Source organism: Aphelocoma coerulescens, chromosome 15 (genome assembly GCF_041296385.1).
Source record: "Aphelocoma coerulescens isolate FSJ_1873_10779 chromosome 15, UR_Acoe_1.0, whole genome shotgun sequence".
NCBI lineage: Eukaryota > Metazoa > Chordata > Aves > Passeriformes > Corvidae > Aphelocoma > Aphelocoma coerulescens.
The window spans coordinates 1,370,534-1,394,823 of NC_091029.1; the positions used below are offsets into that span (position 1 = coordinate 1,370,534).

A 24,290-nucleotide genomic window follows, 5' to 3' on the forward strand; every position below is an offset into this window, starting at 1 on the left:
ACCTTGGTGACAAATTCCAAGTGACTTTACTAAGCAGCAGCAAATATTTCATTGCACAAGAATGATAAAAAAAAAAGAAAGAACTTGGGCAGGGGAGAGGGAGAAGTCTTTAAAGATTTTCCCTTTTCCCTCCTTCTCCTGAATCACAAGTCCATTTCATAAAAGATCAAGAGGGACCTTCTATGCCAATCTGTATTATCAAAAGCATAATGAAGGAGTCAGTCACTTCCTCAGTTACTGTGAGGGAATGTAAGTGAATTCCACAAAGGAACAACTGAAAGCAATCAGATTCACTTTCTGCATAGCTGGGAGAAAAGCAATGCTCTTACTTAAGTAAGAAAGGATTAAAAACCAACTTAAATTTGCTTTCTTCAGAACCATCAATCCGTTTGAATGAAGAGAGCTCACCTTTCAACTACAAATTGGCAGAAGTAGTGAATCACCACAGCAAATGCTGTGCCCTTCAAGGCTATAATAAAAAAGTCCTCGAGGCTTTTTTTCCAGGGGTAGAACTCCCTCTACATCTTGAACAATCAACATCCTCCTTTATCCACTGTACACCAGTGCCCTTGTTTGCTTGCTGTGGCTGGCAGAGGTCACCACGAAGCACATGGCTAATGAGAGGCTCAGTTTATAACTTGTCTCAGGGCTACAGTTATTAGATTACTTTTCTTGCAAAGTGACATTTGAGATACTCCTCCCAGAGAACACAGCACACATGAGCTCCACAGCTGAATGGGTCTGAGCAGCCCATTCTGGGTGAAAGCACCTCCACACCGAGTATGCCCAACAAAGAGTCCTTCTAAACAGTTCCAGGAGTGCTCCTGTAAGGGCTTGCTGGCCTTTGCAATTTGGAGAGAGCTGGAGAGTCAGTCTCTAGCTCACACGTCCAAACCTAGCAGGATACAAGGCCACAGCAGGAAAACACCCATCGGGAAAGGCTGCCAGGGGGGAAAAGGCAAATAGCTGCCCTGTTTGGCTACTGCTAATGCAATTAGCCTGAGGCAATTCACACAACTGCCTCAGCCCCCCGGGCACCCAGAGAAAGGGCCAGTAAGGAAAACAGGTGTACTGATAACTCAGCAACCCTCACTGGCAATGACTGATGCCCTGTTTGGGCTGGCAGGATTTGCCAGCCGTGCCCACCAGTCCAGCCCTGCCAGCACGCTGGGGTATCCCACCACACAGTAATGGTGCTGCCAACCAAGGAATACACACTTCCCTTCGGACTGCATCACTGCACACTCCTTCAGGCATAAACTTCTGAGAGGGGAGCTGAAGAGCAGCGGAATAACCGGGACCCACCTAGCAAAGAAAATCCACAGCTTAGCTACACCTGTGAAATTCCCTAATGAAATACTCCAAGGGAACAGAGTGGATCAAATCAGTCCTCCCCCCCCCAAATTCTGCCTTCACTAACACACAATACCGATGGGACTGTAAAAAGTGAATCCCAGGCTGAGTGAGCTTCTCACCCTGATTGAACAGTTCCTGGTTACAGCACTGTCACAGATGGCAAATGGGATCAGGAGAAGAACGGCGTTCAGCAGTCATTTCTAAAGACAGGGAATGATGTCCTGCACACCACTAGGATGCACTCCTCCCACGTGCACGCTGCCTTCCCCCACTCCCATGCACCTGGCAGTATTCCATAGCTGCTCACCAACTGCTGGAAGAGAGAATACCAACTCTGTGCCATCTGAGTGGGGGAGAGGTGAAAAAGGCAAGAGAGATGCAGAATTACTTTTTCATTCAAATGTGAAAATCCAGAGATATGCATGGGTACAAGTAAGGGCAAAATAAAGCCTTAAATATTTAGTCTTTGAAGCTTTCACACTAATCACTTAAGCCAACACAACATCTTAAAAATCTACGGAATTATCCAAAGCCTTTCTGTTAAGCCAGTTCTAAGGATACAATCAGTTCCTCTCCCGCCCTGACATCACACAAAGCGACTGAGGCAGCAGTTAATAAATCTAAGCCCCTGTGACAGATTTCATCTTCCACAGGGAAAAAAAGCTGCAGAGGAAACCGAAAAATAAAAGAGGATCTGAGGAAAAAAATCTATTCATTGATCAGGAGAAGGAGAATGCTAAATTCAGCTGGCAAACAGCAGCCTGGCAAAGGAGCCATCGAGACCACTTCGGAGTGTGCTGGCACAGCTTCGTCCTGGGTCGGATCAGCGAACTCCAGCAGAGGAGCTGCACGTTTTAAATGCACCCATCCAGCCCTGCAGAAGTCAGAGCCAGTTTTTTGGTGCCTTCAAAACAGCACTCTCCCCTTCAAATCCAGGTTCACATCCTGAAATTCCTCAATGCCAAAAATGTGTCAAATGACCAGCTCCTCTGGAATTGGCATTTTGTAGGGGAGAAATCCTCACCTGCCACAAATAGAGCCCGTCTCACAAAGGGAGAGGCGGTCACTTTCTTTTCACTGATCTCTGCAAAACAATTTACAGTAAACCCACATCTTAAAAAAAAAAAATACTTCAAAGCCATAAAATTAAAGCAGCCTTTCTCCTATGCTACAGAGGATTATACACAAACTCAAGCACAGACTTGCTGAGGGGTGGAAGGGGTTAAAATCTGTGGAGAATGAGAGAAAGAGGCTAAAAAGCAGTTAATGTTGAAAACACTAATTTCAGTCCATTTGTGCATTCAGAGGCATTCCGGTTTGAATTTCTTCAGTGAAACCAGATGTCTCCAGCAATCATCAGAATGCACAGACTACATCATGATCAGCTTGTCCTGGGCACAAGCTCCAGCACACTTTGTGGCTCCAGCACATCTAAAGAAACTGGGGACTCTCAGAGAGGAAGCAGCTAAATGCAATAACCTGGTGATTGCTCAGAAACACAGCTTTCGGCGCTGGAATTGGGAGGGGGATGGAAAAGGACAACAGCAGTGATGAATCCTGAGCAGTGTCTGAGTCTGAACACAACTGTGAAAAAGCACACAATCAAGAGACAAAAAGCTTCCCAGGGAATTAATGTATCTGGTTGCTCTGTCATTGCATATAATCAAATAGATGTTATAATAGTGAGACAGCCTGTTACAGAGACAGCTGTAATAATTAGAGCTTTAACAAGCTCCAACACAAAACTCTGCAACATGGCAGTGTCATGATCATCTTCACTCTCAAGCTGTCCAACTGAGAAGAGAGGTTGTGCTTTTATTAGCTTATATTAGCACACCACTTATCTAGTTTCTAAAAGCAGAATTAAAACCTTCTGCCATGTGCTGACACCTGGCTGCTGTCCAAGCTCGTACTTCATTTAACATTATCACTGAAAAATGGGAGGCTTAGGCAAGACTGGAGGGAGCTGAGAAGACAGACGGCTGCCCATTACTGTCAGCTCACTTCATGTGCTCACTTCTCCAGCCTTCAGGAGACAGGGATCTGCCAGAAATCACAGCAAGGAAAATTAAGTTTACTGAATTCACCAATTCAGGCTATTGGATCCCTCTTTTTGTCCCCAAGAGCTTGTCCCAGCATCAATTCAGAACAAACAGCCGGGATGGAGACGTAACCTCAGCGAGGAATTTTCTGTGCCTGACACACAGTTTGTGCAAAACCACCATCCCTACTGGTGTGTTCCCTGACTTCAGGAAACAAGATGAGCACTTTCTGGAAATGTGAGCCCAACACATCAGCTTTGCATGCAGTTTCTAACACCATTTCCCACAGATGACTCCTGCACCACGGCTCCAATGCTATTCCTAGCACAGAGAATTTTCCAGCTCAGTCCCAGGTCCATGCAGTGACACAATGGCCACTGCCCACTCCTGGCTGGGCTGAGTGCACTCCAATAGCCCTGGTTTTTTAACCACATCATATCTGCTCCATTATTAAACCCCCTTTTCCTTATATTCCCAAGAACATGGGGATATAGTGGTAGAACAAAGTTGTAGAAGAATTACCTTTTAACTACTTTGTGAGCCTCCAGCTGCCCTGTTCTTCCATTCCAGAAGTTCCCCGAACCTTGCCAGAGCAGCAGTGTTTTACATACTGAGCCCAGGTAGATGACAAATATGAATATGGTGATTTGCTCATCGAGTTGCATACATAATCATTAGAAAAGTAATGAACAAAGAACACAGCAGGCCAGGAAAAAAAAGATTGAGCAGGCAGGGTCATGTATTTCAGCGAAGTTTCCTACCTGTTTATTAATTAATTGAGACAGCTTTTCAGAAACCTTATAGGAACAGGGGTTCCCATTTATTCCAGGTGAGCACAGTTTAACTGCTGAAGATCTCTACCTGGGAGGAAGCATTTTGGATGTCAAGAAAAAAAAAAAAAAGGAAATTAAAAGTTTGAAGGGAGAAAAAAGTTAAGAAAAATACCACCATTGTCTGTTATAAACACATAATGGTCCTGCAGCAGGGGGAGGAAATCTCTCCCCCTTCTCAGCTCTCAGTTATCTGAGCTGCTGGATAAAACTCCACAAAGCCATCACTGCAGTGACCATTCCCATACCCTCGGACACTCAGAGCAGGACCTACAGAGTACACCCACCCCGACACCTCTTTGCATCAGGAATGCCCTTCATGGAGAAAGGAAGGATAATAATAGCCAGGACTTATGGTTTATCATTCTTCTGACAGTCAGAAAGTAAGCCTGAAGTGAACTCCTTTCATCCCTTCCCACCCTTTCTCTCTGCTCTGTCTGATGCATGGGGGTAATTAAAGTATTTTACTGCCTGACTGACAGCCCAGTGCCCCACGAGCCACAGGCTAGTAAAGGGCATGCATATTCCACAAGGAATGTAAACACAGCCACAGCAAAATAGTCAGCAGTCACCTACATCAGCATTCCTAAAAATCAAGGAACACTCTGCAGAACTTCCTTTCCCTCCCTCCATTGATTTTTATATTAAAAATCAGACCCAGTCTCAAGTGAACAAAGATAAGAGCATGAACGTTCTTATTTTGCTCCGAGCATTCAATTTGCTAACGCATTTTAGCTAAAATTCCTGCTTAGTCACGCCTGACACAATCTAGTCTTTTAGGCAAACATTCCCTCCATTCTGTGTGCTATGGCTGCCAGCCAGCTTTCAGTTGATGCACCCAGGGTTTTTCTGCTGGTGTCCAAGCACAGCGAGATCTCTCGAACCTGCTCTCACACAGCACTGCCACCCCTGCATATGCTCTCCATTTATAAACAAAGCATATGCACATTTATGTATAGGCAGGTCCAAATAGTGCACATTCATTTTAGAGATATCAAACAGAAAAACTTCGAAGGTTATACACAGGAAATAACTGCATGACCTGAAACTAAAATCTTTCTGCAAACAGCCAAAGGACATTATTCTTCACCCTGGAATTAAAGCTTTGTTGTAGGTGGATTTAAATGAAAGGCTTTGTCTCTATGGAAAAATGTCAATAGAAAAAAAATCATAATTTGTTAAACAAAACACAAACCCAAACAACTTCCAAGGCTCCTACACAAGGAAAGTGAAAAAGGACAGACCCAAAGCTTCTGATTAGAAGTCAGGCTCTGAAATTCTGTCACTGAACACACTGCTCAGCTGCACTTCCTTCTCAGCTGACTTCCTTAAAGTCCAGGGAGTTTTGTTTAAGATCCCAGACAAGATTTTTACCAAACAAAAGGACAAAAGATGCCCCGTGTTTTGGCCAACTACCTGACCACCATTCTCACTACTGGGTCCTGCCTAACTCGGCTGCCCACAGCTTTGAAATCCAGGGCAGGAATCTGCTAAAGAAAAGAAAAGTGCAGAAAGAAAGAAAAGAGGAAATGAAGTTTTTCCCTTTTACCTGCACTAGTGCTCTTTGGATGGTGGGTGGCAAAGCAGCTTCCAAACAAACTCTGCCACAGGGGCAGTGGGAGCTGGCACACGAAGGCAGAAAGGAAAACCAGCCCAACTCATAAGCAGCTCTTACCAATGGGGAGGTGAAACTCTTCTGCTCTGGCAGGGAGAAGGTAATTCCACTGGAGTCAATAAAGGCTGGGAAAGAAATTCTCTGCCCCTCAGGCCACCAGGAACCTCTGCTGCTGCTGGCACAACGCAGCCATGCTCTGTCCTTCCCAACACTTGGGAAAACCATTAGATCTCCCTTCTCTTCCTGAGCTATTCTTAGGTTTCTTGTGCCTGAAGCTGAGAGCAGATCGAGTTTCCTCAAGTTGAAAGAGCACTCAGAATGCCTCTGAACATTCAAATTCTTCTCTTCTAATAGCAGCAAGTCTTCTCTTCAGTTGTGCCTGCTCAAGGTTTTTCCAGAAAGGCAGGAGAACAGAGCCTGCTCTGGAAACTGTTAACTGTCCCCCAAAATATCATTCATTTCTGAGTGATTTTTTTAAGATAGTTGGTCTGTTGCCTCAGCTCTAATTACATTTCTCATGTCAATTAATTAAAACCATGCTAAATGAAATGCCAGTTTTTATTTAAAGTTTAGGGGGAAAAAATCATGGGATACAATTAGATGTTACCAGACGTGATCTCAGCAGGTTTTCAATTATTCTATGTATAATACATCCCTAATTCAATACAAAGCTGTAATTAAGAATGTAATTAACTTGTGGCATTCTACTGATGTCATACACCACAAGAACACATAATAGTGCAGAATCCTTAATGGATTGGTCTGTTTCATTGGGGATGAATTAGGCACACAAAAATAATTTATTATGGGAGCTTGGCCAACATAATGGCCACATGCGAAAAACAAAGCATAAAACCAACTCTGTCTTGTCAAGGACCATCTGGCCAGAACCCAAACCTGCACCTGCTACCTGTGGCATGGAATTGGTGATTTACCTTCAGAGCCAGGGGAGAGCTGCCTGGCTGTGTGTGCAGAGCTTGGAGAGAGAGCCCAGGGGTTGGTGAGGAGCACAGGAGCTCAGCCAGGTCCCTGCTGCAGCCTGGCCTGGGCAGCCTCTCTGAGCAGCAGCAGCAATGGGAGCTGCCTGGTGATGGACAGAGCTGTTCCCTGTGCACATCAGCTCCCAGACCTGAACGGAGCAGAGCTTCTGGGCTCGCTGGCTGCATTAAAAACCTCCATTTCCGTCTGGGTTTTATCCCACACTGCAGTGCATCCAATCAATCTCTGTGCTATCACACCACTTCAGCTCAGGAGAAACCCTCCAGGTCACTTCTGCTTATTAAAGGAAGGCTTCTGAAAGGCAGACTGCTCTGCTGTGCTGTCTAAATCAAAGATTTCTGTTCTCAGTTACAATTATTTGAACACCACCATTTTCTTAGTTTTTTTTAATATATGACATTTAAGAGAGGAAAGAGAGAGAATAAGGTACATTTCCTGAGGAAACCAAAACAGGTCCCAGAAGAAAGCCCTCAGAACTGCAAATAACTGATCTCTGTTCACACAGTAAAATAAAAGAACCTACAAAATATTTGTTTTTCTTTCAAGTAAGCCCTCTTGCAAGAAGGATAGGAGGATAAAAACTTGATTTATCAGCTAAGGAATCTCCCGCACTATTAGTTCAGTGGTGATGTGTCAGTAAACAGATGAAAATATAATCAGGTAAGGCACTGATGGGGACTCTAGGAAGCATCAAGGAACTCCAGAGCCATTGAACAGACCTCCGTGAGACTTTAAAAGAGGACACTCCTGTTTTTCTTTCTCTCTTAACATTTAGTATTTCCCTTTTTTAAAAATAAATTAATTAATGGAGTGTCTTGAGCCTATTTCTGCTACTTGCTGAAGGAAATTACCACTCTGACATTCAAATAAAGTTCCATTCCATAAGCTGACTGTAAGGAACTTCATACAACAGACAAAGTAACTCTCAAAGCGTTAACCACTACATTCTGTGAGTAGATTTTCTCAGCCTCACTGTCAATAGCTTAATTAGCAGGAATATTTATAAAGATCTTAAAGGAAGTCTGACTTTTGTTATTGAAGCCTAGAAAAAATTTAAGTTCAAACCTAAAAACTGCATCACGTTAAAAACTGGGGGAGGTTCTTGGAATATTTTTATCAAATACACAGGTCAGGACCATTCTTGACCTTCACCGTGCCCAGCCTTTTCTGCAATGTGTTAAATCCTCATTCCCTGACAGCTGCAAAGAGTTTTTAGTGGATTCTACAGCATCTGAAATCTGGTGGGAAAAAATATATTTCTTCTGCATGCAGTGTGCCACAAGGGAATTCCAGATCCTCTGGCACTGCTCAGAGCCCACACAGCGAGCCAAAGGTGGCCACTTGATTGATTTATAGGAAAACGTTGCTTTGAGATTCTTTTTTTCCTGCCCCCTGTTCAGAGAGCTGAAGAAGTCAAGAAGCCCCAGGTTTTCCTTCCCATGATCTGTATTGTTGGTAAATTTTCACAGCATGCACAGTTCCAAGCTGTTTGCATCTGGGTCCACCACCACCTCCTGCAGGTCTGCCAAGTATCCCAACACCCTTCCACTGAACCCTCCACTGCCATTTCCTTTTGTTCCTTCACAACTTCACTCTCCTGTGCTGAACTGTCAGCCAGTGAAAGGGAAACACACATCAAAATATCCTGCATCAGGCACACTAATCACCTGAACATCACCAGTATAAAAATGTTCTTGAGCTCATCTAGCCACAGAGATTTTTCTCCTCTAAGTAGGCATCATGTATACAGACACATTCAAAAATTACCAGAGATAGCTCTTTCAGTTTTCTAAAAATCCCATTCCAATAAACCTGAACCAGATGTTGTCTTTATGTATTTTGCTAATGCTATCAGTTTTTAATCAAAATGGAACTGAATTCATGGTCTTAGTTAACAGCAAAGCTCCTTTGAATCACAAGATGCCTCTTTCAGATCAAAGTGGCACAGAAAGAGTCTGAGTTCAGATTTATTCTCGTGTATCCAGGGTCTTTCTTTAGGATTCTTACCCTTTTTCCACAGCTCAAGATGTTGGCACTTCATGAATCAATCTCAAAGGATATTAAAAGCAGCAGGAATAGCCTACAATGAGCCAAAAGGTTCCTTCACAAAAAAAGAACGTTAAGTTTGCCAAGGAAAGCACTAAAAAAGTAATAAGGAAATCCAGACTTAAACTTAATTCATCCCCACATACATATGCATTAAGATACAGCCTTTAATGACAATTTATTTCTTCCAGAGTACTTCTGAGTGAGGCTGACAGAACAGACAGCTGCTCACCATTTCTTTATCATTGTGTTTAACCCCATGCAGTCATTCAAGACACAATATTCAAATGTTGTACTGAATTATGAAAATTCTGATAAACTTTTTAGGCAGCTTATCATGATACTGTAGAGCCCACTTCAGAAATATTAATACATTTACTTACACAGCCCTTTGCTTGAACAGAATTTTCCATGATTTTAAAAGGCTGAACTGCAGCACAGCAAAATTAGCAGCTACACTCTCAGAAGCATCTGCTAATACAGATGCCTAATTTAGAAAACCTGTGGCCTGATTTTCTGAAGGATTCAGTATCAGTGCAAGTTCTGATCAAATCTCCTGCTTACATTAGGGACAGCTATAAAAAATATCAAAGCATAATAGAAATGTGCCCTTTTTTCCCCCAGCATAGTGCTGTGTAGCAGGAACATGAACAGAATGTAATTCCCCAGAGCGTTACTAAACTTCTGCTTATCCTTCTACAATCTTTGCTCCTTGCATGAGACACAAGTTAACCTGCAAACTTATCCAGCACATTTGGCTACAGTGAGGGAAGATAAAAGAAGGATTCAGAAAATGGAGTCCTGAGCACCAAGGGCAATTTCTGAGAGGAAATACAAGATGCCTAGAACCAGATATCCTCTGCCGATCTCCCTTCTGTGGCTCGCATTTGGTGCCCAAGAACAAGGTTGTGGTCTTTGAAGGGCTGCTAAAAACATGTTCTAGGATGCTGCCACCAACACTGAGTACGAAAAACAGCATCAGCCACATCATTCACAAAAATGCCAGAGTTTCTGCCAGATTCCCCAGTTAAACCCACGCCAAGCCCGTTCCATCCACACACCTTCCAGCCTCTGCATCAAACGGAGCTGGAGCCCACAGACAATACCCTCCTTCAGTCCAAAAGCTGGGATTTTTTCCCAGGAAGCTATCCATCCTGTGTGCAAAATGAGACAGCAGGCCCGTGGATAACCACCTGTTCCTTAACCCTTGGCGTGCCCCAGAGCGCTTCCTCCTCCTTGGCTGGAGGAGACAGCACAGAGGAGGAGGCACTGAGAGGCTCTGCTGCTCTCTCCCTGCAAACTGGGCCCACCATGGCTCAGAAAGAGGAACAAACCCAGGACAATCCATATGCAGCTCTGCTATCCCAAAGGCAGCCTGCTCCCCAAAGACAAGACTCTCAGAATAATACTGCTGCCACCATCACAATTCTGCACTAAGAGTAGACTAAACCCAATTTTCAGACTCGAAACGTCTGGCAACTTTGAATAGATTTTTCGTGGAATTAGACCAAAAGCTTCAAAATATTTTCATCCCCCTTTTTATGTGCCTTTTTGTAATGCAGGGACATGTTTGCAGGAGTTATCTGCAGTCATGAATCTTACTTAGTAAAAATGAATGCTAGCATTCATACATCATCATCACTTCAGAAAGAGAGATTAAGGAAAACACCATCTATCTTTGCCTCCAAAAATAAAAATCACAGGATTTAACCCAACTAGTGCTGCTCTTGGAAATGATTCTAGCTGGCTAGAACTCAGGATTCTCTAGCTGCCTTTGTTCTCAGAAACAACTGAACCACTTCACAGAGACTTTTCCAAAATCAGTCAGAAAACATGCAGCATAAAAAACCTCAGTTAAAACTGCTACAAGCTTGACAAAGTCCCATTTTAAAAGTATTACAGTGCTAAGTGTTGAACAGTTACTCTAGCTGTGACTTTCTGATCATGGAGATCTGTCACTTTTTAGATAGAAAAATGTGATTAGACTAATTTTTAAACTACCAGTTCAGACCAAAGCCCCTTTGGTTTTACTGCACTTCCCTGACTTCTTTTTCAACATAACACCTATCCACTAGGAAATATCACATATGCAATGAATTAGACCACAGTCCTTTCATCTCCAACTGCTTTGAAATGTCACTTAGTAAACCCAGTAGAGTTTGTTTTCCCAATGAAAAAAGATTTCTCCACTAAACCTTCACATTGTGAATGTGCCATGTGGTTTGCATTTTCTGTTCTTCAAAATAGTTTCCAAAAAGCTCACACTGTTTAATTTCATTTTCAGTTAAGAGGAGCTAAAACCTGAAACGTGGTGAGACAAATTAAAAATTATAAAGGGGAGTGGGGTGTGGGAGGGTGTATATTCACCCTGTACTTACGTAAAGTGCTATTTACACTTGTGAAATTTTAGTACAGAAAATGCCAATATAAATCCAAATGTATTTCTTCAATAACAAATGGAAATTTAACAAAACCAGAGGATAGCAACTCCCAACTGTCTTTCCAAGAAGGTGGAACGTTGGATAACCAAATGCATAAAACAGAGCACACGTAACAGAAAGGGGAGCTTTCCACCCATTTTTGATGCCCAGAAATACTAACTTACTTGCCCAACACTTTGCTGATGGAAGAAGAAAGGTCCTTTTGGAGTCAAAACATTGCATCAGCGTGAATTATCCTCTGGACACATTCCTTACTCTTCTGTGATCATTGGAGCAGAGAGTAATTTGGGATCTTAACTTTAAGGAGAAGTCTGAGCAAATGGGATGAATTCCCAAAAAGTGCTGACCACTTAGCAGGAGCTACAGGCCCACGTGCTCCCTGAAAGCTAACTGGGTTGAATTAAGCTCACCTGTGATTACAATGCTCTCATTAGCAGCACCTGTGTAAAGGGAAATTGTTCCCACCACTGTCCAAGATACACAAAACACTTTCAGCTGAGCCCAGAGAGTGAATCCCCTCCCTCTGAAGCAGGTATCTGCATTTGATAAGACAAACGACCCTCCTGAACAAAGGCCATTAACCTGATCACCAGTAACAATAACTGGAGCCATTATACTGACATCCAAAATTGAGTTTTAAGCCCTAATTACCAGTAAGAACCAAAACACCCAAACCCTATAGTCCACAATGAAAATACTGTGCTTTCTTTCCACCCTCCCTGCATATCACTCTGCTGTATCAGCTAGAAAAGAACACTGACATTCAGGAATTCTCAGTAGTACGTGAAGGCAGAAACCAGCACATGAACTATTATTTGAAAAAGTCATAGATGAAATGGGCAACTGCTGTGCTGATAAAACTCCAGACCAAAATTCTACCAAAACTGAGCTTCTCTCTGTGTCCAGAAACTGTGCAAGGCTACTGCATGACACAGGGCAGAGTAAGGAGATTTTTATTTCTTTAGAGGTGAAAACTAAATAAGTAATCAAGGATAAATATATTTAAAATGCCTCTACTTGTAACAGCCAAATAATTTGGATTAAATGTACTTTAATAAGCTGAACAAATGGACTCAAATGAATTGTTTCAAACATCCTCCCATGAAGGATACTGAAATAGTTCTCTTTGAACTGCACCTATCACTTATAAAGAGAGTAATTATCAGGAAAAGAGAGAAATTTCTGAAATCACTTCAGCTCTAGCAGTGCCAAATTATACCTGGCATTCTGAACTAGCTCCCCTCTTCCAACAAAGGAATAGGTAAATGCTGGGGGGGGAAAAAATTCATCATAAACTATTCTCTGTCTGTGAATAACAGCATCAATGTCTGACACATCAAATCCACTTCTCTTCATTGGAAGGGAAACTGCATGGAAAACAAGGGGGGCTGAAGACACTTTACCAAGCAGCCATGACTCGTTAGATAAATAAACTCTGTCAGCCAATAGCTTATGCCAGTGTCTTGGCAGTTCTTCAGGTACAGGTTCTAGCACTAAAATCTGATCTTTGATTTTAGAAGAGCACGCAGTCATAAAATAATGAACGAGGAAAAGTCAAGAGAAACGAATAAGCCCCGGTGACCCACGGCTTCAATCTGACACACCCTTATTAAAGCAGAAACAAAGGGAGGCAGTGCAAGAACCACAAAGTACAAAAAAAGGTCAGAACATTCCCGAAGTCTAAATGGGTTTGAAGCACTGTTGATTTGCCCTAGACAGCTGAGAGATGCATTTCAGGGTCTAGATCAGGATCCAGATTTTAGAGGCACTCAGAACTTGTAGATTCAACTCCAATTCACACATCTCAGCAACTGACAAAGGTGGATCCTCTTCCTGTTCTCAAAACATAAACAAAGCAGTGTAAGTACTGTTCAAAGAAACCATTTGCATTCTGTGACTTTCCTGAGCAACATTGCCTAAAGGCACGATTTCTTTACCTCAAACCAGTTCTGACACTACTGCACTACAGGATCATGTTTAAATGTCATCTGATGATTCCTATTAAAAGTGCCACAGTTTCATCACTACAGCTAATTTAATTCTAAATGAATTTTCAAAACCAAGACTAAAGTTCAATGGAAGCCTGAAGCTTTGAGGACCTGTGAAGCTTTGAGCCTGAAATATAGAGATATCCAACTTTAATCCGTGAAAGAGCCAAGGCAACACACGAATCTCTGGTTCTTTGAATAAGGGTATAATGCAATAAAGACCTTCCAGATGGACCTTGCACCATAGGTGTTTCCACATCTGTCTTTCAAGACCAGTCAGCACCATCCTTTTATCTCCAGACTGCTCATGACACTCCAAAGGAAAAATGAAAATATTCTAATTCCATTATGTCACATACAATTGGAAAAATTCCTTTTACCAGCCTGCTGACCTTCCAAAGCACAACACATCAGCTTATGGAATCAATATGAAAATGTAACTAATGGGCACCTGCAGTGAATTGTTGAGCACTATCATGTGATCCTCATCTTTTATCAGAGCAGGGTTATCCCTCAGCAAAAATGAAACAGCAATAATTCACAGCAGTCCCTGATCTGCTGCAGGTAATAATGTAAAAAGAACTTGCAATTTACCCCAAAGTAGAAAATATTTTTCCTCCCCACATTATGGTAACAAAAAGGTAATTAAGTGCTATAGTCAGTCCCATTTTACAGATGAACAAATGAAATCTGACAGGTTACCTAAGCATTCACATCTGCACATACAGCTGGGAGAGAATTACAGAAAATAGGGAACACCACTTAGAATTCCCTGCTCTTTCCTTTTCTCACTGTGATGGAATGACAAGGGAGCATGTTCAACATATATACATGGGGAGAGAGTTCCCTATTTCTGAATTCCTTTAATAGATTTCTTTCTGAAATTATCAAGGGTATAATTATGAAAAAGAGAAGCACAAAGGCATTTAATACAGTATGAGCTCAGTAACATCTGTCAAAAAAGACTCCTTCTGAGCACCTATAAAAGATGGAAAATATAGCAATTAGTCACTCTGCCAAATAAAACACAACTTATTATTTTTAATAGTAAAAATAATGCCATCTAAGAGACAAAGATTTGAAGATATGGGATGAAGGCACAGCAGGAGAGACACGAGAGAGCCAGTCAGGAACCATCACAAGCTCATGCAGTGTCACGTCAGCTTTTCCAGGAGGCAGAGGCTTTACACTCAGGTTCAGCATGTGCGGCTCCTCTTGGCTATTGGTGCCAAAGCCCATCACACACAAAGTCACCCAACAAGCACCTCACAGCACAGACACTGGCCAGAAAATGTGGGGCCTTTTCTAGCTGTACCCACCCATACACTGTATGAGTGGAGGCTGAAGCCCTAATTACAGCTACGCACAGAGAAGCATCTTTTCCATCTGACAGCTCAGTACTGCCCACCCCGAGCCACAAAACACCATCAGATTTCACATCCCAGCAAAAGAGCAAAGGAGATAAAGAAAGCCTAGATTAAACTCATCATTAAAAATGTGGGAATGCAAGGAATAACAACAGAAAGTATACGAGGAAATATGACAAAACTGTAATACAAATTGATCGTCTACAAGATTTTACATAAATCTGCAGCAAAACTGAAACCCTCACGAGTTTTTAAGATGATAATATTCCCAAGCAGTTATCCACCCTCATTAAGGAGCAGCCAAATTCAATCTCCCTCTTCCCCAATGTTCTGATCAGTGAAAATTACCAGGTATTGAGAAGTCAATACTGTATTACCTTCCCCACAGTAGTTATTTATTCTATTTGCTACTCTTATTTCGTGCCAGCAGAGTGATAGGTCATTTGATTCTGCAGTGCAAAGATCAAACATTCTGACTCTTTCTGCAGAGATATGAAATTAGAAAGTAAAAAAACACCCCTTCAAGTCGTGCAAAAATGAATCAGATGTAAAAGAATAAAGATGGATAAAGCATAATTACTGTGTCCACCAGCACACCCACAGCACCAACCCAACGGCAGCTGGAAATGAGAGCATGGAACCAACAGGCTCTAGCAGCACAGCAAATGCAGGCCACTGGTCAGGATTCAGTCTCCAAACAAGTCTGATGGCATGGTACAGAGACTGACAGGGTAAGTCAGCTGCAGACAGCAGGAATTAAAATTGGTAATGAAATCAGAAAGCTGTAGGGCCTGACTCCATGTCCACTGATGGCAAGAGGGAGGTTCCACCTGGTTACTGTGGGCACTGGAGCAAGGGACACCACAGAAGGTCTGTGCCCACCTGTCCAGCTCTGCTTCTCCTCCATCACTGCTCCAGGACAGCATCCTGGAGGGACAGAGCATGGACAGCACAAGGATGGCCCCTGCCCACAGCTTTGCCCAGGTCAGACTCCTGCAGAGAACATCTGGAACTGCCAGGAGGGCAGAGCTCACCCTGGCATGGCACATGCCCAGTGCACAGCAATTTTCACAGGTTTCAGCTCTAAGGACACATCAACTCTTTCCCTGTCATAAGCAAAATTATCCTTTCAAATGTTGCTAACTTGACATCCCATCAAATCACCCATGGACTGTTTTCTCAGTAACCCCACAAGTCTCCTCCTGGCATGTTTCATCAGGGTATCAGTGCTTCTCAAACGAGAGGTCAGCAACTATTTTTAAACAAAGGAAAATCCAGAGTTTCTACCCCCTGCCCCCCTCCACAAGCTCTGTTCTTGTAAACCACTGAATTCTTGGCTGAAGTTCTGGAAAAGAAAAAAATTTATTCAATCTGAGGCAGATGCTTGGCACGAAATACTTTAGCTGAAACAGTTAATGGTTGGGGAATTTATAAGAAACTAAAACCAAACTCTCCTAATGACAACTCTTGTAAGAAGTAGTTCTACCAATCCTATTGTAACAAAAGCACAAGAAACTCACTCAGGTTTTGGGGCTTTTTTTTTGTTTGTTGTGGGGGTGCTGATGGTGTGTGTTTGGTTGGAGCTCAGTAAAATAATTTTATTTTATACATCAAAACGCACATTCTACCTGCATTAGGAAATGGCAGTATATTTATGTGCATTAATACTCGCTTTTATTTGTTCAACACGATACAGAATCAGCAAAATGAGGGAAAAAGTTCACCCAACAGAGAAATCAAAGCTGCATCATTTACTGAGTGCCTCTCATGTTCTCTAACCTCTCAGTGTTTAATATCCTGCAGTGGATATATGATGTAAGCAACTCCCAGAACAATCCCTTTTTTTACTGGAGTGTCCCAGGGACAAATTAAAGCCATACCACTGCAATTGCTGGGCTGCAGGACCCAGCTCAGCTCTGCTGTCCCTCCCCCACCAGGCCCTGCCTTCTTGCTTGCTTATTCAAGTGCTAAGTTGATCCCAAGGTGATACAAACTCACTCTTTATTTAAAAAAAAATAAAAAAACCAACAAAAAACAAACCAAACAACAAAAAGTGTATTTATGTGCTTTATCTCCCTGAAGCAGTTTCCAGAGGAATTAGAGGCACGCCAGGGTTGGCACAAAAAGAGGGTGGCTCAGTTTGGGAGAGGGCAGAAACCTGGCAGCATCAATTTCCATTGGCTCAAGCTGGTAAGGAACAGCAGCCTCAGGCAATACAACTGGTTGGAAAATGGAATTTCACAAGGACAGAAAAGAACATTTTAAAAGTTAACTTTCACTCTTAATCAGAAGGAAAAATTAAATGGTTACATAAAGTTACAGTGCTTTCCAAAAGTCGTTTGGAATGACAAATCTTTTCACAGCAGTTAAACAGTTCTCTTTTGTACTAGCAATACAATATTACAGAAAAACATTAATAGAATATCTATGCTGTTATCAGCTTTAATCTGAATACATCTACTTGAAGTCAAATGTCCACCAAAAATAGGAAATAAGGAAATAGTCCACCAAAAATAGAGCATCAGCTAAGTAAATTTGGGATGCAAGCCCAATTTAAAAAGGAAATTGTTTTGTAAACTATATCAGTTTCAAAAATTATTTTCAAATGAAGAATTGTCCAGTTGAAAAATGGTACCAAGCAAAAAAATGCAGCAGTTACCTAAGTAATACAACAGCAGACACAGTGGTGGGGACATTTCAACATCTGCATCCTGGGACTAATCGCTGCAGTTAATGAGCGGAATCCAGTGGGCCAAGCCCTCTGCTGCATCAGCATCAGGGGGCATCAGCTTTCCTTTTATTTACTTAAGATTTCCTCTCTGGGCACAGAAAATCTGGTTTTTAAATGTGCTCAGGAAACAATTCACTCTTTTTTTCCATCCAAAAGCAAAAACTTATTTCAAAGTTGGTTTTGGTTGGGTTTTTTAATATAAATAAGCAACTTTCCCAAACTTTACCTTCAAAGTTTTCATATAAATGTCAAATTCCTACCACTGCTTTGGGGCTCAGTGTTGGCTTCATGGTATTGGAAAGGGCAAGTCACTTACAGAAGGTTGGTGGTCTTAGAGAGAAATACACAACTAAAAGCACCACACACAGAAATTTTGGCAACAGCCATTAATGTAATTACGATAAAAATATTTAAAATTTCCCACTGCACTTCTACAAAACTATAGAAACTTTCTAACAAGTGGAGAATATTAAAAATAGGATGTGAGAAGAAATTATTAACAAAAACAAAGACGCTTGACCTTACCCATGACACTTGTAACACCAGTGGATGGCAAAATCAGGTTCAGTTCTTGCAGCAGTGCATAATAGAAGCATCCACTTGAGGGGACTTGTCTGGCTGCTTGCATCTGTCAAGCTGCTAAAACTGCACAGTTGTAAGAGAAGGCTTTGGATAATGACAGTGGCACTACAATTAGCATGATCTCTGTTATTCAAGCAAAAAAAGTGCCAGAAAAGGCTGTCTCCAAGCACAGAGCTACTGACCCAAGATTGTCAGTGCTGCAATAGTAAGACATTAGCACATTTCTTAAGTGTAGTGGCAAAGAACCACTTAGTCACAACGTACTTCCCTAACGAAAAGTTCACTTAATTGACCAGTGCTGCAAAGCTGCCAGTAATTTTAGTGATGGGGATGACACTTTGTTTATGGAATTCAAGCTCAACAGATTAATATGCTTTAGACTAGCAAGGAAAATAGAAGAGTACACTCACTGGGTCATTTCACTGGATACAGTTGAAAAGAAAAATGGTGACCTGAGGCTGTGTATTGACCCAAAAAAATGTGAACAAATAGATAAAGAGAGAGTATTTCCATTTGCTAACTAAAACACAGGCACTGCTGGACTGAAATAATTTCCAAAGCAAGATGCATCCGCAGGCTTTTACCAGATACCTCTAAGTGAGGAGACTGCAGAAGCTATGAACTTTCAATGCACCATTTGTCCGTCCCTGTTTCAAAGGGGTCACATCTGTCACTAGAGCCTGAGCCAGTCCACAGAACACAAAACAGTACAACTGCTTGAAGAGCTGAACACTGTGAAACTGTTTTGCCAGGGTACTGAGTCTGTAAGGAAGGCTGAATAAAATATAAAGGACTCAGGCCTCTAAGAGCAAGTCAGGACAAGAGCTTGAACTAGACAAAAACAACTTTTCTGACCAGAAAGTTATTGCTAATGACTATGAAGGAGAGACAAGTCAAATTTCAGCCAAATACCTTAAGCTAACACCTTATAGCATCCCAAAATATTGCCTGCATTTGTATCACTGGATATTAAACAAATAAAAAAGTCCCACTGGACAAGGTGGCCAAACCAGGGTCAAGTGTTTCACCAGAGTGGTAATCACAGGGGATAAGAGACAAAGAAAGAAATGATTGACAAAACCAGCAAGGCAGGGGTAATCCTGACAGCAGGATTACCAGGTGCAACTCCTGCTGACAGCCTTCCTTACATAAATCCACTTCCTCTTCAGAATCAGCTCTCCCTACTGAACAGTAAATGTCTCCTTCAAACTGATGGACAGGTATGATTGGAAGTCACCCACCACATACATCTGCCTTCCCTAACATCCTCAGTTTACCTCTTTACATCCCCATGAGATGGTTTTCCATTACTGTCCTTACACACCCGTTCTCTCGACTTGGTGCCATTTTACATCTTTTATCATAATATGTTTTTTGTCTTGCTGGGAATGGCTGGGACACATCTAGTGGAGCCTGCCAGATATGAACCACTGCCAAAATCTCAGTGTGGCAGCACAAACTTGCATGCAGCTTATGAGTAAATTAAAGAGTTTACCAAAGCCCTGGAGAAAAGTGGGATTCAACACAAGAAATCTCTGACACCTCTTTAATGGCATGATCCTACCCTGAAGATTTCAGGTTTTAGTTTACTTATTCATCACTTAACTGTCTTAAATAGATACAACCTTTACCACGCTTAGGAACAAAAGCTCTGAGAGATTTACTGCAGGGGGGCATTACCTTGAAAACTCTAACCAGGAAAGTTTGTATTCCAACACTTTTGGCAAATTTGCCATTATTCACAGAGTTTCTGGCTATTACTTACAAGCCACCTTTTCAGTAGTGCTGAAGTTCTGCTTTGTCATTAGAGTTTAAAAACACAGAACTAAATCCCAATTCACAGTAAAACCCCATCCCTTCATCCCAATGAACAGAATTTTTCAATACTTACTAATATTTGGTCATTTAAGGAAACCTAACATTGTGCTGTTTAGTACTTGATTTCACACAGATACTTAGTTCTGCATTTCAAGAACCAGACACACATTTATGCATTAGAAAAGCGATTACAGGGATGATATTTTATATCACACACTCATGCACTTAAAAGCAGGTTCAAACAGCCATTTGTAGTACAACTGCTGGGTGTTTTACTAGGTAAGTACAGTGTCTAATAAACTTTGATCTACTACCAAATATGAAAACAAAGTAAAGTGGAATATTAATAGCACTATCTCCATTTTGAAAGGGTTATATCCAGATGAGAGATTAGCCACTTATAAAAACTCCATGCAGCTATAATTTAACATAATGCAAGTTCCTGCTGTGTTCTTGGCTAGCACTAATGTGATGAAATTGAGAAAAAGGAAATTTAGGAAGTTTTCCATGACAGTAGGGTATGCCATGCTACTGAACTTTCAAAATAAGTCATAAAAACCCCTCACTGCTTGATTAATTTAAAATCAGAATGAAACAATATTCAAAATAAAGAGCCTCAATCAGTGTCCACTGCAGCGTAACTAAAGCAAGGACGTACTGCAGGATTGTGGGATGAAGAAGAGCAGAGCCTGGCAGTGCTGTATGGATGCACAGCTATAGTTGCATTTGTCTTCAAACACTTCTTCTGCACCTAAAATCTTGGTAATTCCATGTACCATTAACATCTGCTCCTGTTCAACACTTTCTTGCACTTACAGATGCTTGTGTAAACAAATCAGTTCTCTAGCTGTGCATCCTTAAATGCTTTTTTAGGGCTCACTGTACTTGGCAGTTTCTATGAGCCTTGTTGTAGTTCACTGCTAGTAAGAAACTGAAGATTCCCACTTATCTGTGCATTGCAAAATGAAGCCAATCTTACATTTGTGTTCACATTTACGCTCTGCCTCAGAAAAGCTACTAAAATAAATAAATAATCTTACTTCAAGCTCATGAATACCTCCTATAGGCTGTAAAGGGGCTTAAGCACATGCATTAGCACTTTGCTGAGAAGAGGTCATTTCCTGAAAGGAATATATATACACTTGGGATTTACTTATGTAAATACAATTTCACACACATCCTCTCCACCTAAGGAACAGCTATCCAATAATTGGTATGTAAAACATGTGCTTGCACCTAAATGCAAGAGCACTTTTGCACACTGACTTTTATACATCCTGGTCTGACTAGAGGCATGGCTTAAATTAAATGCCAAGCTTCTTTCTTGAGATTGAATGAATTAACATTATTGGCCAGATAATAACCCTAGCATAATGGCACACTGAGGCCTAAGGCAACATTTCAGGAGAAGTTTCTTAGAAATTCAAGCCTGATAGGAGATGCTAATGAGTTTAGAGAAGTAAATATAGCTCTTTAAATAGCAAACGACAACTTGTCTATAACAGTAAGTTTCTCAGCACATTTACAAACGTTTTTGCTTGTGAGCTATAAAGTGACTTTCATTTAGTTGGACTTTAGCTCTCAAGAACAATCACTATCCTCACACGCCAACAAAGAGAGTGCAAATACACGAGGGGAGCGCAAATGAAATGCTCATTAAGGCTCCACTAGGAAACTATACAAACACCTTATTAAATAAGTTTAATTAAGTGGCTCTTTTCTAAACCATACAGTGCCCAACAATGCTGAGAGGCCAATTCCCCGCTCAGAACCTCTGCTTTTCTTCCCTGAAGGGAAGTAATATTTTGTCCTTTATTCTGGCAGAGCACAGCCCCGGAGCCCCCAGCAGCAGCTGCTGGCAGTGCCTGGCTGGGGCACCACTCCCGACTTCTCTCCTGCATGGCTGAGTCAACGCTGAGCCAGGTTCCAGCAGGGAGAAATGGCTTAAGGAGCTGGGGTGTTTATAAACTCTCACTGTAGCACTTTCTCCCACCTTTGAGAAGAACCCTAGCCTCCTATTTCTGTTCTATAAATACTTTCAGAGAGAAAGTGCCCATATATTGGTGCCTAACTCAGCATATTAAGCCTAATGCAAAAGCTCATTGGAGAGGGTGCGTTTGTGACTGTAAAAGCAGCCCCAGAAAACGCCAGACACTCTTTACAAACCTTAACCCCGTGCAGTCTCTGAAGGTGAGCACGAGGCTGATATAATTCTCACCTCCAGGCTACAGCAATCAGAAGAGAAACCCACGTTTTAGACTCTTCACATCGGCACTTCCAGAGCGTGTCAAGGCACCGGGACTTTACGTCCATTAATTTTAATGCACGGTGAAATGACCGGCATTAAGAGGCCACGCAATTTTCTGCCAAGTACTTTGTTTTCCCTGCCGACTGGGGTGGGAAAAGTCCCTTTATGAATTGCTACTGATTCCGCTCTTGCTTCACCCTTGAGATACTTCCGTATCTCTCACGGCAGCCTCCACGACCAACTGCCCTGGGAGAGAGGTTGGCAGGACTGGACCGAACTAAACAATGAAGAGTCTTTTAGGAGTAATCTTCTTACAACTGTCAAAGAGCACCACTAATACCAACAGGATAAAAGGCTTTTTTTTTTTAAATTTTTTTTTTTATTATTCCTCGGAATGGCAACCACTGCAGCCATTGCAGATAGCTTAACAAGTTTCCACAGCCTCCCACCGCCCACCCCGAGGGGGAGGGGGGCATGTTTTAATAAAGCATCCACAACCATCATGTTTCGTCTGAGCAAGAAAACAAGAAGTGTTGAGACATGGCAGTCACCTACTATTCTGCACACAAATCCCCCTTGGGATCATGCACTGTCTGCATCCCTGAATCACTTCAGAGAAGATTTGCCTTTGTCAAAGGAACTCTCTCATCACAGAGGTTCAGCGATGAGAAAAACCAGCAGATCATTCAAATGACCTCTCTGCTAAGCCAAACTTGTTCCTCAGCTGTCCCTTTAATCAAGATAACAAGCATCTTGTTCAACCCAGGTGACAGCGCTTCCATCCAGGCTCCGGAGCTAACACCGCACAATTCCAGTATAATTTAAAGGACACCATTCCTAAACGCTGTCACCATGCTGCTCTTGGAGCTTCCACCGCTGCCCAAATTCCGCCCCAAGCTGGCACAAGGACATCCCCTCTCCAGAGGGGCTCCTTTAACACGAGGCAGTAATTAAGATGCATTTGTAAAATCATCATCGTTGAGGACGAGAGAAAGTAAACTTTGCCCGTTTCTCATCTCAGACAAACGCAAGCTCGCAAGGTTTCCCACCATTCACATAAACAGGGCAGAGAGAGAGAGCAGCAAAGAGAGACAGAGGCAGGATTTAAAGGAAAAGGCAGGGGGAAGAGGAGGAAGGGGCAGTTTAGTTCACACGGCGGACAGGAGGGCTCTCGGCTCGGGAAGGAGTTGGGAGCCGCCCGTGCGCGATCAACTGGTGCCTGCTCTGCGCGCCCCGGCCGCCCCCGCGCCCCTTACCTCCGCAGAGCAGCGCTCCGAGCAGCAGCCCGGCCGCCCGCGCCATGCCGAGGGGCTGCCGGGGGCTGCCAGGGGCTGCCGAGGCGCCGGGCCACGTCCCGCCCGGCCCCGGGGCTGCTCCGCCGTTAGCTCTCCGCGCCCGCCGCCCGCGCCATCGCTCCGTGCGCAGCCCCGCTCCGCGCCCTCAGCGCCGCTCCGCGCTAAGCCCGGCGGGCACGGGCAGCGCCCATGGCGGGTGCCCCGGCCGGCACCGCTGACGCTCCCTGGGCAAAACTTTTGAAGCGGGCGAGCAAAGGGAAGGAAGGTGCGTGAAGCAGCGGGGCTGGCGCGTCCCCACGGCCGCTGTCCGGCTGCGCTGGCCCCGAGCGCCCTCAGCCGCTTTCCCCGCCTTTATGAGCGGCCGCGGCCGCGGCGCGCTCAGACAGTTTTCCCTGGGAGGAGGGAGGGAGGGATGAAGGGAGGGGGCACCGCCGAGCCCCACCCTCAGGGGCGTGAGGGGACGGGGATTCACGGCTGAGGGAGCGCTGCAGCGGGACCCGCGCCGGAGCGCCCGCCGCGGGCAGCTGATGCGGTGAGACAGCGGCTCAGGGCGAAGGGCTGCGGAGGGCTGTGAGGGGCTCCAGGCGGCGGACACGGCAGCGAGGAGAGCCCTGGTGCGGGAGAGGGGTGCGGGAGCGGAGGGATGGACGGCCCGCCCCGGGAGAGCAGCGGTTCCTCCCCGGCCTCACCGCGCCGGTCCGGCGCTCCCGCTGCCTCCGGTCCTGCTGGGAAGCAGCGCACGGTAAAAACAGAAAACCGAAAGAAAAGAGCCCTGTCAAAACACGAGACTGCCCTGTGCACGCTCCCCTCCAAGCAGAGGGACACCCCCCGCCAGCCACCTCGGCCCATCCGTGCTTCCCCCACCTCGGCCCACCTGTGTTTCCCTCACCTGGGCCCACTCGTGTTTCCCCCACCTCGGCCCAGCCACCGCC

At 43.5% G+C, this 24,290-nt stretch overlaps 1 protein-coding gene across 3 annotated transcripts in view; it reads right to left on the minus strand.

Moving 5' to 3' along the window:
* TMEM132C (transmembrane protein 132C) overlaps window positions 1-23,688 on the minus strand; it is a 193,694-nt gene extending 170,006 nt beyond the window's left edge. For 2 of the 3 annotated variants that reach the window (XM_069031099.1, XM_069031097.1), the window contains exon 1: window positions 11,494-11,688. In XM_069031099.1, the coding sequence (XP_068887200.1) occupies window positions 11,494-11,551 (58 nt within the window). In that variant the 5' untranslated portion in view covers window positions 11,552-11,688. Of the gene's footprint in view, window positions 1-11,493; window positions 11,689-23,319 lie in introns of those variants that run through there. The other variant, XM_069031098.1, reaches the window with a different exon arrangement.
* Between the last annotated feature and the right edge of the window lie 602 nt (window positions 23,689-24,290).